This window comes from Rana temporaria, chromosome 2, assembly GCF_905171775.1.
Source record: "Rana temporaria chromosome 2, aRanTem1.1, whole genome shotgun sequence".
In the NCBI taxonomy this organism is placed as follows: Eukaryota; Metazoa; Chordata; class Amphibia; order Anura; family Ranidae; genus Rana; species Rana temporaria.
The window spans coordinates 22007476-22023119 of NC_053490.1; the positions used below are offsets into that span (position 1 = coordinate 22007476).

The 15644-nt window shown below is 40.8% G+C and overlaps 1 protein-coding gene across 1 annotated transcript in view; it reads right to left on the bottom strand.

Moving 5' to 3' along the window:
* Positions 1-15644, bottom strand: part of LOC120928194 (teneurin-4) — a 307285-nt gene that overhangs the window by 232400 nt on the left and 59241 nt on the right. The window contains exon 5 of the mRNA XM_040339303.1: positions 324-550. Within this exon, the coding sequence (XP_040195237.1) occupies positions 324-550 (227 nt within the window). The remainder of the gene's footprint in view (positions 1-323; positions 551-15644) is intronic.

A 15644-nucleotide genomic window follows, 5' to 3' on the forward strand; every position in this document is an offset into this window, starting at 1 on the left:
AGCCTATCCATTCTCTAGAGACCAGTGACACCACTAAGAATGCAGTCTATCCATTCACTCGAGACCAGTGACATTACTGAACACAGCCTGTCCATTCACTAGAGACTAGGCAATATCACTGAACATGTAGCCTATCCATTCACTAGAAATCAGCTGCATCATCAAAGACGTAACCAATCAATTCAGAAGGATCCACTGACATTATTCAGGCTCTTGTAGCTCAGGTATGTCCATAGTTCCTAATAAAATGGGCCGTTTAGATTGATTCACAAAAAACTACTGCCTCCGCCATATTTAATTACTGCTTCATCAGCTCTGGTTACCTGTGTATGTGATGGTGGTAGACCTCTTCTGCCGTAGATGCCAACAAGAGCTGCTTTTCCAAGGGACACATTGAACTTTAAGTGAACAGGATGATCTATGAACACTTGTGACCTCCAGAATATTCCAGGTGGGATCTTTTGAGTAGCTCGTCGACCAACATCCAGCTCGCCAGAGTCAATAAAACTATCATCGGGAAAGGAGATTGCAGGTTTTCTTGTTGGTTTTCCTATTGTGTTTAATAAAACAGACAATAAAAAATAAGGAAACACGTCTTCAATGACTGTAAGTAAGTAATTTGTATGTGACATCTCTATTTACATATTAGTTCTGCTCTGTTTTCTGGGCCATAATTCATACAGGGATTTTATGTAAGGAACAAGCCATTGAGTGTACTTAAGAATTTCTTAATTCATATGGGTAACCACTTCTGAGTGTTATGCTTGAAACATCCCAAATGACGTACATTTAAATCTAACAAAACATACTCTAAAGGCAGAACAAGTTACATCTATTTAAACTTTGTCTCAACTTCTGAAGTTCCATGGGCTACATTTTTCAAAATTAGATGGCCTCCCAAACTAAACACCCGGAATAATATGTCTTAGCCCATCCCTTCCTTAAGTTATTTAATAGACCTTTTGAACCATGCTGTGTCCATGCCTGGCCCACCACTTCATAATTCCGAATAAGGCATGAAGCCCAAGAACAATTACACCTATTGATTCCAAGGAGTAAAGCGGTTTCCAAATCTTCCCAGCTTGCTAAGAAGTAGATTCACTTTATACATTTTCAGTTTTTTTTTTTTATTCTTCAACATGTGTATAGAAAGAAAAACCCTTAAATGTGTCTAAAGCATACACCGTTTCTTAGTTTTGAGTAGAATGGTGGGAACTTAGAACCCCCCGCTCTATTTGTCCTGGTGACCATGGTCATTGGAAAAGAAAGTTCAGGAAAGGCCAATGTTTTGAGTCACCACTGAACAGGTATGGAGGCGAAATCTTCTATTGGGGACACATACATCTAAGAGAGGCTTTCCCTAACTCTCTCTTAGGTCTAGACAAAATTAGTGCATACCTCCCCAAGTGGCCAAAAATCTGAAAGGCTTTTTAGTCATTCCCTACTTTGGCTTTAGATATATTTGAAGGCCCCAATCAAGCATAAGTACGCCCTACAGAAGGGTTTTCTTTTTTGATTTCTTATTTATTTTAATTTTTTTGGAATGTGATTAATTGAGACACAAATATCAAGTTGTTGGGTTCTTAAATAACACACATTGATAATATACTTCATTATTAAATAGTATTTACATTATATTATTAAAAAAAGAACACTAGTCTCCTTTGGGAAAAGAAGGAAAGGGAACACTTTCATGAAACGATATGATACGATATGATCAGGGCAAATGCTCAGAACCAGACATACATTGTGACAGATGGAAAGGTAATGCAGTTAGACCTTATTTCGCTTAAAGAAAAGAGAGAGTGGATGGGAGCCCCGACCCCATTGCAATGATGTAGAAGAGGAGATTCATTGAAGGTTAAAAGATTAGGGTTAGAGGAAATTCAATTTTAGTTCCACATATACAGCACTGCATCTACAATTTAATAAATGGTATATTCTAAATCAGTTGCGTTCAATTTTGGTGATGTCAAAGGCCACACTTCAGGTCCCCATATCAACAAATAGCTACATACAATATTTAGGGAGTGTAATTCTACAGAAAGCTATCAGAGACTGCAGACATGCAAAAGGAGACGGTAAAGGCTACAGACAAAAAATATAACTTGCTAAACTCTTGACTAGGATAGTTCAGATGTAACCATCACAATATATGGTACTAACCTACCCTCCCAAAATCCATCCCCCCACTTAACCAAGTAATACATGCTTAGACCGAAGTGTGGTTAAATGGCCTTTTATTATTTAAGGTACTTATATAGCGCCGTAAATTTACGCAGCACTTCACATATACATTGTACATTCGCATCGGTCCCTACCCTCAAGGAGCTTACAATCTAAGGTCCCTAACTCACACTCATATACTAGGGCCAATTTAGACAGAAGCCAATTAACCTACCAGCATGTCTTTGGAGTGTGGGAGGAAACCGGAGTACAAACATAATAAGAATATAACCATAACTAACAAATTTAACATTACGTTCTAAATTACCAAGAACATTTTGTCTGTGGCACCCTTTTCTAAACACATAAATTTGCTTCCAGCCGCAAGACACCACCTTGGGGACATTACCAATTGTCCACAGACACCATAGAGTGCAACCACTACCTGGTGCTTGTTATTGGACCACAACCAGCAGAGGAACCATACCAACCGATGGGTCCTCATGATTAACACAGATTTTTAATCCCTTCAAGGGGTCCCAACCGCCTCACCAAACCTCAACTACTCCTATAGTCATAGCAAAAATAATAGGGAGGGATGTTCATACGATGGATTACTGACTTTGACTGTTATCATCCCACCCATCTCTGCAGGTAAAACGACTATGCTCCTCCCCATCACAACATCTGCTTAGCCAATCATGCAAGTACCACTTCCCTACAACTTTAAGATACAGTAACTCTGTGCTCCCTGGTTCCCATTCCATCCTGTCATGCCGGCCCTGTGCCTATTCGTTCCTAATGTCTCTGGGCCTTTCTTTCTTTCCAACAGTCCAAGGTGCCTCGCATCCCAAATCCCACCAAGGGCATAGGGAAAACAGTCAGCAGGCAGTCAGGAAAGAAAAAAATCAAAGCCAAGCAAATTTTATAGTGTTGCAGATTTTTTTTTTTCACAAATTGTGATCTTTTTCATATAAAAAACAAACAAAAAAAACAAAAAAAAAAAACTTTAAAATGTTTTCCATAATGAAACCCAAATTACTATTTCTGGCATTTCAAAATTACTAAAACTATGAATATTCAATTTGTAAAATGCTACAGTTAAAGGTCTCTTTCTTTAACTGGCAAAAAAAAAACTTTCCGGCAGCCATGGGGTGCACCGTTCTTGCAGAAGGTTCAGTGTAAATAAAGGACTCGGAGTGATGTCTGATTGAAAAGCCAAAGCAGAGATTTCTATTTAGATAATGACACAATAGCGGACCTTAATGGGGCCTTCTAATCAACATTTCTATAATAAACCTCATTTTAATCTTATTTTTAATCTAATTTAATTTGGCTCCCACGTGTTCCCGACAAAACATTTATTCCCTATGTGCGTGCGTGTTTTTTTCCCCCTTTTCTTTTTAATCTCATTGAATTGGCTTTCTTCTTCATCAGAAAATGGGGGATGGGGGGGGGAATAACACAAAGGAAAATAAAACCCAGCAGCCGTTATCTGCACTCATTTTAAACCAAAGATCTAAATATCTTTTTGAATGCCTGAAAATCAAAAACCGGGCTTGAGCGTTGTTTTGTGTTGATCTAGCCGTCGCTAATGAGACAGCGGGAAACCAGCGAGGTAATGTCAGATTTCAATCTGTAAAAAGCGTGTTTTGGCTCCCCGTCGATCGCTGCCCAAAGGCAAAATTATGTTTATGCAACAAGCAGAGTGTTTTTCAAAAGCACCTGTATCACTGGGTTATGCTTTTTATCATAAATTCTTGGCTTAGCTACCATAGAAGAGAAACAGTAACCAACTGTAAAACCCAAACTAAGACATCGCAGCTGACCATAGACACTTGGTCTAAGTACAATTCTACTGCTCCAGGGGTCCTCTTTTAATTATGCCTTCTCTAAGCTGTGACAGTGAGAGCCCCTGTCACAGTATGAGGTTAGTAAATTGGTATTGAGATGACACAGGATTCTCAAAGGTTTCATTTAAGAAGCTCCAGTATGTGGATTGTAAGAGGAGAAAGCTCTGTTTGATGTTCTCAGGGTTTGGCAATTCTGGATCAGGGCCTGAAGGACTTGAAGGTTTGCGAAGCATCTTGGGGGGAAGAAACCTTCAATTCTGTAATTCTGGATCAGGGACTGTAGGACTTGAAGGTTTGCAAAGCGTCTTGGGGGGGGTCTTCAATTCTGTGTCTAGATTTTGCGAGACACCTGCAGCCTCTGTGAGTACACAGGTGTGCAGGGCCGATATAAGCCTGATGACAGTTACTGCAGTTGCATTTGCTGCCATTTAGAAACACAGCCAGAGTGCAAGAAGAGAGGTTCGCTCCAGCCAGGAGAGCTGACATACTGGGGGAGACAAGGCTCCATATTGGAAAGATTCCCTTTTCTGTATGTCCAGCAGAGTTGGGACAGCTAAGCAGGTCGGCAGAGGACCGAAAGAGCTGTGGTAACTGGAGGAGATTGCAGGAGAGGGATCTGTAAGTCTCGACTGGAGAGCTTGGGGGCGCTGGAAAAACCTATCCAGAGTCCAGGAGTAGGCCAGTACGGTGAGGCGTTGTGAGTAAAGGCTAAGTGAGCCTTAGGAACCCATGGCCTGGGGGACCAGCGTAAAAAGTGGTACTGCTGAAGTGACAGCCAGGTGGATCAGTGTGTGAAACTGAAACCCATGCATGGGGCAAGATTGTGTTAAGACCTTCCTTTCCTTTTTACCTGACTGTCGGGGACTCTCCTAAAAAACTCACCACATTGAGGAAATCCCCCAGATCACAAATTGTAATGTCAATTTTTGAAGCATGTTATTACATATTGTTTTGTGTTTTGCAATGCATATGCATTGAAAATGTAAAAAGCTGTGTACATGGGGTTTTGTACAAAATTTTTGTATCAAACATTTCAAAATGCCTCCTTAAGAGGTACTGTCACCTGGCCCATTCAGGAAAAAGCAGCAGAGGATGTTTAATACCCTCCCACTCCACCCTCTTCCCAACCCAATGATACTTATCTCTCAAGGGCTACCCCACTGCTCCTTTGTCCATTACCAAAAAAGTTGTGCCTGCGAGTTTTTGTACACATATTATGTTTCAATGGGCCTCCTGAAGAGAGGACGCCACCTGGCCCATTTAAGAAAAAGTGACAGGAACATGTAAACCTCCACTCACCCTCGGACCCAATGATACTCATGTTGCAATGCTCCCTAACTGCTCCTTCCTCCATAAGCAAAATAATTAAAAATAAACTAAATAGCAGTTATTTGCAATAGAAGAGATATTATACGTCCTATTTCAGCATTCCGTAACTCTTATCTTTGCTCCATTAAAACACTGCCGTCAATGCCAAAATCTTTAACATTCAACACTTCCTGGAGTGTCGGATGCCTGCGTTTCCGACCACTCGCTGCTGTTCCTTTCACTTACCCCTATGTCACTGCCGTGTCCTGTATGGACATAATCGACATTGCGAAGATAAGAGATATGAGGGTTAATTTACTAAAACTGGAGGGTGCAAAATCTGGTGCAGCTCTGCATATAAACAAATCAGTTAGCATTTTTTTTTTTCTCAAAGCTTAATTGGACAAGCTGAAGTTAGAAGACTTTTAACGGCTACCATGCACAGCTACACCAGATTTCCCACACTCCAGTTTCAGTAAATAAACCCCACGAACTGCTGGAGTTTCTGTTTTATTGATTTATTTTTTTTTTAAGAGAGACCGAACAATGTCACCTTCAGTGGACCCATTGAACAGATGGCACCTTTACGCAATTTGGACAAAAAGTAGATGTCCCCAGCAAGCCACTAATGCTCAATGTGAGCTTTTATTCATCATGATACAGACTCAGACAGGTGCTAGGTTTCAGAGTCATGCCATGACCCCCCCTTCATCGTGATAGGCAACGTTACCATGTGCTGGCGTAACATTGAAACATTACTTCTACCTGCAAATATTTTGAGACAAATAAAAGAAAGACCAGCACCGAGTATTATTGGAGGCCTGGTAACATCTGTTTACCGTCTGAACTGTAATTACTTCTATCCATGAACCCGTTGGGGAGATTTCACCTCCAGGTTCTTCTCTATCTGAGAGTTTCATTTTTGAGATTTCTTCACTTGAGTTTCTAGGTACTGCTGTTAGCAGGGCTGGGCCAAGGGGTAGGCAGAAGAGGTAGATGCCTTCAGCAAAAGGGCACTTCATAAATAGTGGGCATAAAATTGGCAGGACCTGCCTTCCTTGTCATATTCGTGGCCTGAAAACAAATTCAAACTTCAAGAACACCTGGGAATCAGATCTGCAAATTAACATATCTGATGAGCAATGGAAAAAAGGCATGCGTCTTTGCTTATCTTGCTTGTCTTACTACTCTATCACCAACCGCTCTGGTCAGACAATGACAATCGTGTGTCGGAAAGACTGGCGCCAATAACGTGATCACTGTGACAGGCAATCACAGTGATCACATGATTGGGAAACCCAAGAAACTCCTCCAGCATTTACATTTCTTAAAGGTCTAGTAGGACTACCCATATATAGGAATAAAAGAAGAAAACAGGAAAAGCGCCTCTAAGTTATCTGATTTAGTTGTAGTAACAGGTGCAAATATCCAACACTTACATTTGATATAACGGGAGCAAAGGCTGAAGTGCTGGTAGTTCAGATGAAGCAGGACTTGAGAAAGGAGCGCGCAGGACTCTCCATAGACCAGCGCACGCTCTGAAACGCGTTGCGACACCTTTGCGACCCCTGTCAGCCACCGTCCCTCTGACGTCACTGACCAACAGATGAGCGGCTTCCCTAACAGCGCTCTCACACGACTGCAGACCCGGCTCCCCTCGGCTTTTGAGCGGAGTTTTATCGCAGGCACACGTCAAACTCCTGCCCCACCTGACTACCCACACTTCAGCCTTTGCTTCCGTTATATCAAACACTCGGCTCCCCCCAGCTTTTGAGCGGAGACTTCTCACATATCGCAGGAACACGTCAAACTCCTGCTTTATCTGAACTACCAGCACTTCAGCCTTTGCTCCCGTTATATCAAATGTAAGTGTTGGATATTTGCACCTGTTACTACAATTAAATCAGATAACTTAGATGCGCTTTTCCCGTTTTCTTCTTTTATGCATGCTCGAGTCGACTTCACTCTTGGAGAGCAGCCCTGGTTACCTGCTAACACCTGCCTGATGTTAACACCTTAATGGCCCGGACTTTTTAACCCATCTTTATGGATTTTTAATATTTAGGACTATTATGTTAAATGTTGCTGTCACTATACCTTTACATTTATGCTCATTATCTTCAATGAACACCCTGAGCGCTGTAATCCTGTATTATTTGCATATATAGGAATACAACAATGCATAGGAAATTAGCTCTGAACCTTTATTTCCAATGCAGCACAAAGATAGTTCCCTGAAATGCATCTGATTTGAGGTGCTTCTGTAATATATATTCTAATTAGTGTTGAGCAGAATATGCCATATTCGATTTCGCGATATATCTCGAATATATATTCGAATATTCGAGATATATTCGCTAAATTCGAATATTCGTGATATTTTATCGAAAGTAAATGATTGCGATTTTTCGCTATTGCGAATGCGAAAATAATTGCGATTTTTTGATAACTGCGGTAGGAGCACTCTGATTGGCTCAGAATATTCGTGATATTTTATCGAAATATCGCAACATGCGAATGCGATATTTATTGCGCAATTTCGAGAAATGCTGGAGGAGCGCTCTGATTGGCTCAGAATATTCGTGATATTTTATCGAAATATCGCAACATGCGAATGCGATATTTATTGCGCAATTTCGAGAAATGCTGTAGGAGCACTCTGATTGGCTCAGAATATTCGTGATATTTTACAATACAAAATAATTGCGAATATTCGGCAAATGCGGAAGGAGCACTCTGATTGGCTCAGAATATTCTTGATATTTTACAATACAAAATAATTGCGAATATTCGGCAAATGCAGAAGGAGCACTCTGATTGGCTCAGAATATTCTTGATATTTTACAATACAAAATAAAAAGTGTTTTGCATTGGTGGTGATTCTTTACTCTATCCATCTGTCACAGCCGTTTGTCAATCAAACACCTTGAAGATTGAACACGTTCATGCTGCATGCTTTGGACTTTTTTTCACTTCACATATCAAAGACATTTTTATGAAAGATTATTTTTCTATTATTGGGACTATATTTCTTTATATATTTGTTTCACTGTGTATTTCACAAGTTATTTGCGCTTGCTTATTTTATAATTTGCCCACATGTCTTGTCACTAGACATATTTTTTATTCTTGTAGAGCGACTCCATTTTCTGTCTTGTATTAATTTATGTTGTATAACATTTTTGAGTTGCTGCTGTATTCTCCCCTTTTTTAAGGTATGCGCAATTTTTTCCTTCTTACAAAAAATAATAATATCAAACATACAAATATTCATAACATACACATACACAAAGCCCCCCCCTTTTGCATCAGAGACAATCAGAATTCTCCTACCACAGTTATCGAAAATTCGCAATCATTTTCGCATTCGCAATAGCGAAAAATCGCAATTTTTTTTTTTTCAATTTGGCAACATAAAAGGATCGCCTCAGCTTAGCTACTCGGCCCAGGGTCTCTAATCATACCAGCAATGCTTTTAGACGTCGATAGGATGTGATCTGTTTTAAAAATCAAATTGAAAAAATGCGAATATTCGGAATTGCGAATATTCACCGCGAAATTCGAAATATAGCGCGATTTCTCGAATATGCTATATTCGAGTCGAATATTCGCAATGCGAATATTCGTGAGCAACACTAATTCTAATGCCAATTCGAAATGACCGACTAAACCCAAAGCATTATCTTTGTTTCCTCTCTATTTCAGCCATCCTCCTGCACACAACACTCCCCAATAGAAGGAAATAATCTTCTAATAAGCCTTCGACATAAAATAAAAATCACGGAGCAGTAAAAATAACATTTACAAAAAGCCGTGTTCAAAAGGACTTTGAAGAATAAAAACGACTCGATCTGTACCGACAGCAAACAGTGCAGAGTTTCCCTTTAAGCCATGGTTTACGGCCCGGGCTGCAGTTTAATAAAACAAATATTACAAAAAAAGGGCCCATTAATTTTGTCAGTCAAATTACTTTTATTTATAGGATCAGGAAATTTGGCGTCTGGTTGAAATTATAAAAAGAGCGGCAGGTTAAGCCCACCTGAGTATTAAGTGTCAAAAATTACCCCGCACATTCTTTTATTAAACCAGATGCAATATATAAAACTAAAATGTAAAAGAAAAAAAAAACCCTTACCTAACCTTTTACTTGTAGCTGCACTCCTTCCAGAGTTTGCAGATTCGTGAATGTTTGCTGCACAGTACAGACCCAACAAAACAACACAGCAGCTAAACACAGCAACAAGACGACTAAGACCCCATACACACTATTAGATTTTCTGCACATTTTTGTCTTCAGATTTACTAAAACCATATAATATGAGGTTAAACCTTTGGAGTTTCAATTTGCATGCAATCAGGCAGGCCTTTGCACTACATGGTTTTGGTATATCTGAAGACAAAAATCTGCAGACACTCTAATAGTGTGTATGGGGTCTTGAAGTGATACTATGGGTTCAGTCTTTTTTTTTTTTTTTTAAATAACAAACATGTCCTACTTACCTCCACTGTGCAGTTCGTTTTGCACCGAGTGGCCCCGATCGTCCTCTTCTGGGGTCCCACGGCTCCTCCCTGCAATAGATAACCCCTTCTGGGAAGTTCTATCCCGAGGGGGTTACCTTATAGATGAGCTCCTGTGTCATACACTTGGCATCCATAGCCACCGAGTGTATGACTCAGCCCATGCGATCGGGAAGCCAGAGAATGAATCCGCTGGCAGCAGCGGTTTACCATAAAGCTGACCTCAGACCAAATGGTCCCTGGCCATCTCTAGTAAGCCTCAGATCATTTTTTATTTATTTTTTATTTCAAGCTTTCCAGCATAAAGAGATGTGGGGACTTATAGTAGACCCCAGATCTCTCTGTAAAGAGGACCTGTCATGCCTTATTCTTATTACAAGGGTTGTTTACATTACTTGCAATAGGAATAAAGGTGATCAAAAGAGAAAAAATTAAAAAGGGAAAAAGTGTAAAAATAGAAATAAAATAAATATTTAAAAATCCCCATCCTCTTGTGCTCCCATGTAGAAGCAAGCGCATACGTAGGTCACATCTGCATATGTAAATCAACGTTCAAACCACACGTGAGGTATTGCCATGAACGTTAGAGCAAGAGCAATAATTCTAGCACAAGACCTCCTCTCTAACTCTAAACTAGTAAACTGCTGCCATGGAGTGGAGGAACTTGACCTCAAGCCGATAGAACACCTTTGGGATGAATTAGAGCGGAGACTGCATGCCAGGCCTTCACATCCAACATCAGTGCCTGACCTCACAAATGCACTTCTGGAAGAATGGTCAAACATTCCCATAGACACTCCTAAACCATGAGGACAGCCTTCCCAGAAGAGTTGAAGCTGTTAAAGCTGCAAAAGGTGGGCCAATATTAAACCCTATGGACTAAGACTGGGATGCCATTAAAGTAAAGGCAGGTGTACCAATACTTTTGACAATATAGTATATATTAATCTAAGTCACTGGGTGTCTGCTTAAAAATAATCCTTCTTTAAAATAATCTACTGAGCTGACCAGAACCAGCCCTTGAGGGAGTATATTCCCCATTTTTACAGCTCTTACTATGAAGAAGCCTTTTCCTATTTGGAGATTAAAATCTTTTTTCCTCCAGACATAGAGTGCCCCCCTTATCCTCTGTGATGACCTATGGCTTGGCATGTGTGATGCCTCCCAGGTGCCAAAAAAGTTTCCACACTGTCAAAACCCCATAAAACAAAAAAGGTTTCTTCACCTGATTAAGAGCAAGGACGCTCGAAACTGCGCTGTTTGATGCCTGCTTTTGTATCGAGATAAAGATTTAAAGCGGGGGTTCACCCTAAAAAAAAAATGTTTTTCTAACATGCCATCTAGCATACTAGCGCGAGCTACAGTATGCCTTTATTTTATTTTTTTGTGCCGTACTCACTGTTTAATCCCGGAGATAAGTTTCAGTCTAGTAGGCGTTCCTATGCAGAGGGGAACATGATTGACGGCCGGCTATGGCGCGTCACATTTCACGGAAATAGCCGAAATAGGACTTGGCTCTTCACGGCACCTGCGCAGTCAGCTACTAGTCTGTGCGCAGGCGCCGTGAAGAGCCGAGTCCTACTCGGGAAGCGTGACGCGCCATAGCTGGCCGTCAATCATTGTCCCCTCTGACTAGGAACGCCCAACGCCGCGGGGAGTCTGAAACTTATCTCCAGGATTAAACAGTGAGTACGGCGCAAAAAAATAAAAAATAAAGGCATACTGTAGCTCACGCTACTATGCTGTATTTCATGGTAGAAACTTGCATTTTAGGGTGAACCACCGCTTTAAGTAGACTGCAAGCTTTTTGGGTTGTATATAATTTTTTTTTCATATATATTGAATATATGTTGAATAGTATATATTTTGTGAAGATTAGATGCACATGGTTTTTCCAGCTTTTGATTCTTCCGCCAACGTCTTTGACTGATGGACTTCAGAACAAAGTTTTTTTCAACACGATGTCCCTCCAAAGATCACATGACTGCCAAAATTCCAGTAGCACTCGCTGCTCACCAGTTAAAATCTAACAAAAACAAACCTAAACAAAAGCTCCCAGGAGGTGCGCCATCACTGAAGGGAATTCTGGGAAATCCCACGGATCTGCAGGCTCTGCACAATCTTCACATTGTTGGCATCTATAATGAACGTCGGACGGGTTTAGAACTTCCTACCCAATTAACTAATTTGTAGCTTTAGAGGGCTTAAATTATAATCACATAACTGCCGAGTAATCACAACTTGTGTTTTCCTGACTACACAAGGCAGGACGATGAATTGAACATTAGTTTGCCCCCACATCAGTTTTCCTCCAGCGTTTCTGCTACAGCTGGTAGACATCATAAAACACACCCGGATGATATTGAACAGGGGGTCCGTCATCAAAAAGAAAGGTGCAATTAGCCCCAAAAGAACAAAACAGAATAGAACTACGTCAGGAGTTCAAAATTGTGGGCCCGTTTTCTTCAAACTTTACACAATGATATAGAGCAGACGTTTGTTAATTGTCTTCGGTCTGCAATTTCCAAGAAAGATATTCTCAATTATGACCATTTTCCAGCTGGATTAAGCTGTCACATGTTTAATATAAAGCTGAAAGGTTATTTCGGACCCATTTACCGCTTCCAAATCCTGGGGCTGATTTACGATCCCGGAACAAAGGTGCAGTCATTGTGCAGAGCTCACTATGTGGGGTTCAGTGTTTAACGGTGCAACAGACGGAAAATGTGAAACTGGAATTCTCTATCTCAAGTAAATAGAAGTAAAGAAGACTTCTCCAGTTTTGTTCCAGTTATTGCAAGTTTCGGAGTTAATGCAGATTTTTCAACAGAGGATATAGACAGAAACATAAAAAGGAACCTCTCCAGGTTTGGCCCATTTGCTGAAAATGAAAACCAAAGAGTTTTTACAGCCAAAACTTTTTATTTCACTTAAGAATGGTTGCTTTAGCCCTTACCCAATCTATCCAAACCAGGAACCACTGAATTATAGGGTTTCTTCAGTGGTTCCTCAAGGTTCTTTGAGCTGTGGCCGATTGACCTCCAAGCTGAAGGTGCCTGTGTAACTCCAGGTCAAACACCACTTGGCAGATTTTTTTAACCGTTTGTAAGGGTGGCCTTCAGTTCTTTAAAGGGGGCTGTTTTTTCCCATGAGACCTAAATAATATTTCAAGGGTTCCTTTGGGTAAAGAGGGGAGAAAGACTGGGTCTCTGTTTTAGGTTTTTGTTTTTTTTGTATTTTTTGTGCATGTACTCGAGAGAGGAGCCGGACTGCAGGAGTTGGGATTAGGCAGGCCTCCCCCAGAGGCAATCTGCCACCTTTCTCCATGCCCCGGGTGGCAATGGCAGGGGGGGGGGGTCCTCCAACACAGCCCGCCCTACCTGCTCCGCTTTTGCACAATGACTGCACCTTTGTTCCGGGATCGTAAATCAGCCCCAGGATTTGGAAGCGGTAAATGGGACTCCCTATAAGGGAGTGAGAGGATCTAGCCCGCTCAACCAGCCCCGTTAGTCCTTCGCCTCTCTTTTTAGAGACCGCGTGGTCAAAGTGCGTGCATGTTAACCCAATTTCGAGTGCGTGTAAGTGTGGTGGTTTTTGTGGGAGGGGGTGGGCGTACTAAGCGCGGGCTTACCTCGCATAGCACACCCACCGGGAGCCGGGCTGAGACCACCAAACTCAATTCACATGTAGCCGAGAGCGGGATCCGAACCCCTAGCTGCAGAGGTGAATGGCTTGTCAGCGCAGTGCCAATCGCGTTGAGCCACCACAGCTCCTGTTTTAGGTTTTTAATGTTGCAAAGAAATTATAAACCCTTTATATGGATGCCATTGTTTATTTTTTTATCTTTATTTATACATATGAGAAAAAATAAAATCAGAGAACAGAACTAGCGGCTGGCACATCAACTGACATAAGTTGAGAAATGCATAAATATGAACACAAGTGAAGTGCTAAAATAAAGTGACATTGAATAAAAATATTGAAAGTGAATTATGCTAACTAAAAGTGACAGTCCCAAGATAAGTCCTCTATATAACTTGTTCTGAAATCAATAACTCTCCAAGCGTGAAAGACACCATTTCATAAGCGCTAATCAATAATACTGGTCCCAGACGAGCCGCTTCCTGGTAGCAATGTGAGCAATGATGTCATGAGCATAAACACCTTCCTATGCGTTTCGTCATGTCTGACGTCATCTGGGGCTTATTTGATGAACGCTTGTCTTTCTTTTAACATTGTGAGTTTTTAACCTTTTTTTAAATAAATGTCGGTTTGCGATTTAACACTATGAGGCCTTGTTTGAATTCTCCCCCCTATATTGGCTGAGTGGCATGTGCCTGAGGTTGTGGGTTGTGACTGCTAGGAAGAAATAATTGGAGCAGGATGAAGACGTGCATAACATCACATGTGGTGACCCTTGTTGACACTTTGCTGTGTGTAAAAGAGTCCATTTGCTCTGGTAGGCCTGTATATTGGACACACGGTGGTGGTTTTACAAGGTGTCTAACATTTACAGAATTATTGATTTCAGAAAATGAGAAGACTCTTAGGGAGGATTTTACGTGTCACTTTTAGCTAACACAATTTTTTGAATTCACTTTCAATATTTCCATTCTTTGTCACTTTATTTTAGCGCTGCACTTGTGTTCAAGCATAGCCGTATATCAATAGGTACAGAAGACTCAAATAGACCTCCAGTATCAGAAAGAAAAGAACAATTATCAAAAACGAATTATCTCAACAGTGGCTAATGTCCCCAAAGGTCTCAGGGATACATTGCAAACATCACCTCAACAAAAACATATATAGGACAATCCAGTAACTGAACAACAAAGGCACAGGCTAGGGCCCAATACCAGAGGGTCCAAGAAGCTGAAAAAAGCTAAATAGAGGATCCAAGAAGCAGGGAATAGGAGGGAATGAAAGGGAGGCCATTGGTGTAAATCAACTACCGAAAAAAAAAAAAATTAAATAAGAGACTGGCTACCCAACCTCTCGACTCTATTGACACTTCCTGTCAGCTCTATGGTACCTAGCCTAGCATTAGATCAAGTAGCAGGGACAGCCATCGCCTAGGTTCCCCTCACAGCCATGTAGTTAGAAGCAGTGCCTTAATATATTATGTTGTACGTTACTGTGAACACAGATTCATTTGAATGGGCTATCAATGTGCCTAAACAGACCTAGAATCAGACTTTCTTCTTATTTTTACGCAGCACAGCACAACTCATGGTAGCACATTACTGTGCGATGTGGCATTGATTTAGTGCTTTGGGATACCATTGAAAAATGCTGGTTGCCTACATGACATGCTGATGTGTTAATCACTGGTTTCCGATTTATTGACCTAGAATGATTACACACATAAGAGACTTTGGCTCTTCATGAACTTTGCTAGATACTTGTTTTGGGTCTGAGAGATAGCGTGCGTTGAAGAAGGGGATCAATGGCATACCCCATAATAATCTTAATTACAAATTTACTCAAAAATATTGAGAAATGATGGTCAGCAAAAACACAAGCTACAAATATCATGTTGGAGACAAACAAGGCCACAAATGGGGGCTGTTGAAATGTCTCCTCCACTGTTTGAGGTCACCACTTAGCACTGAAGTTTGGGTGGACTATAACTAAAACTAACAACAATACCAACAAAAAAAATAGTGATAACAAATACGGAACAGAAAAAAAAAAAATCATCAGTATAATTCTGAGCAAGACCTGTGATACCATGAGGGATGACCACAGACATATGCAGTGATTGATTACAGAGACGTGATGGGTCATGTGAAATGGGAC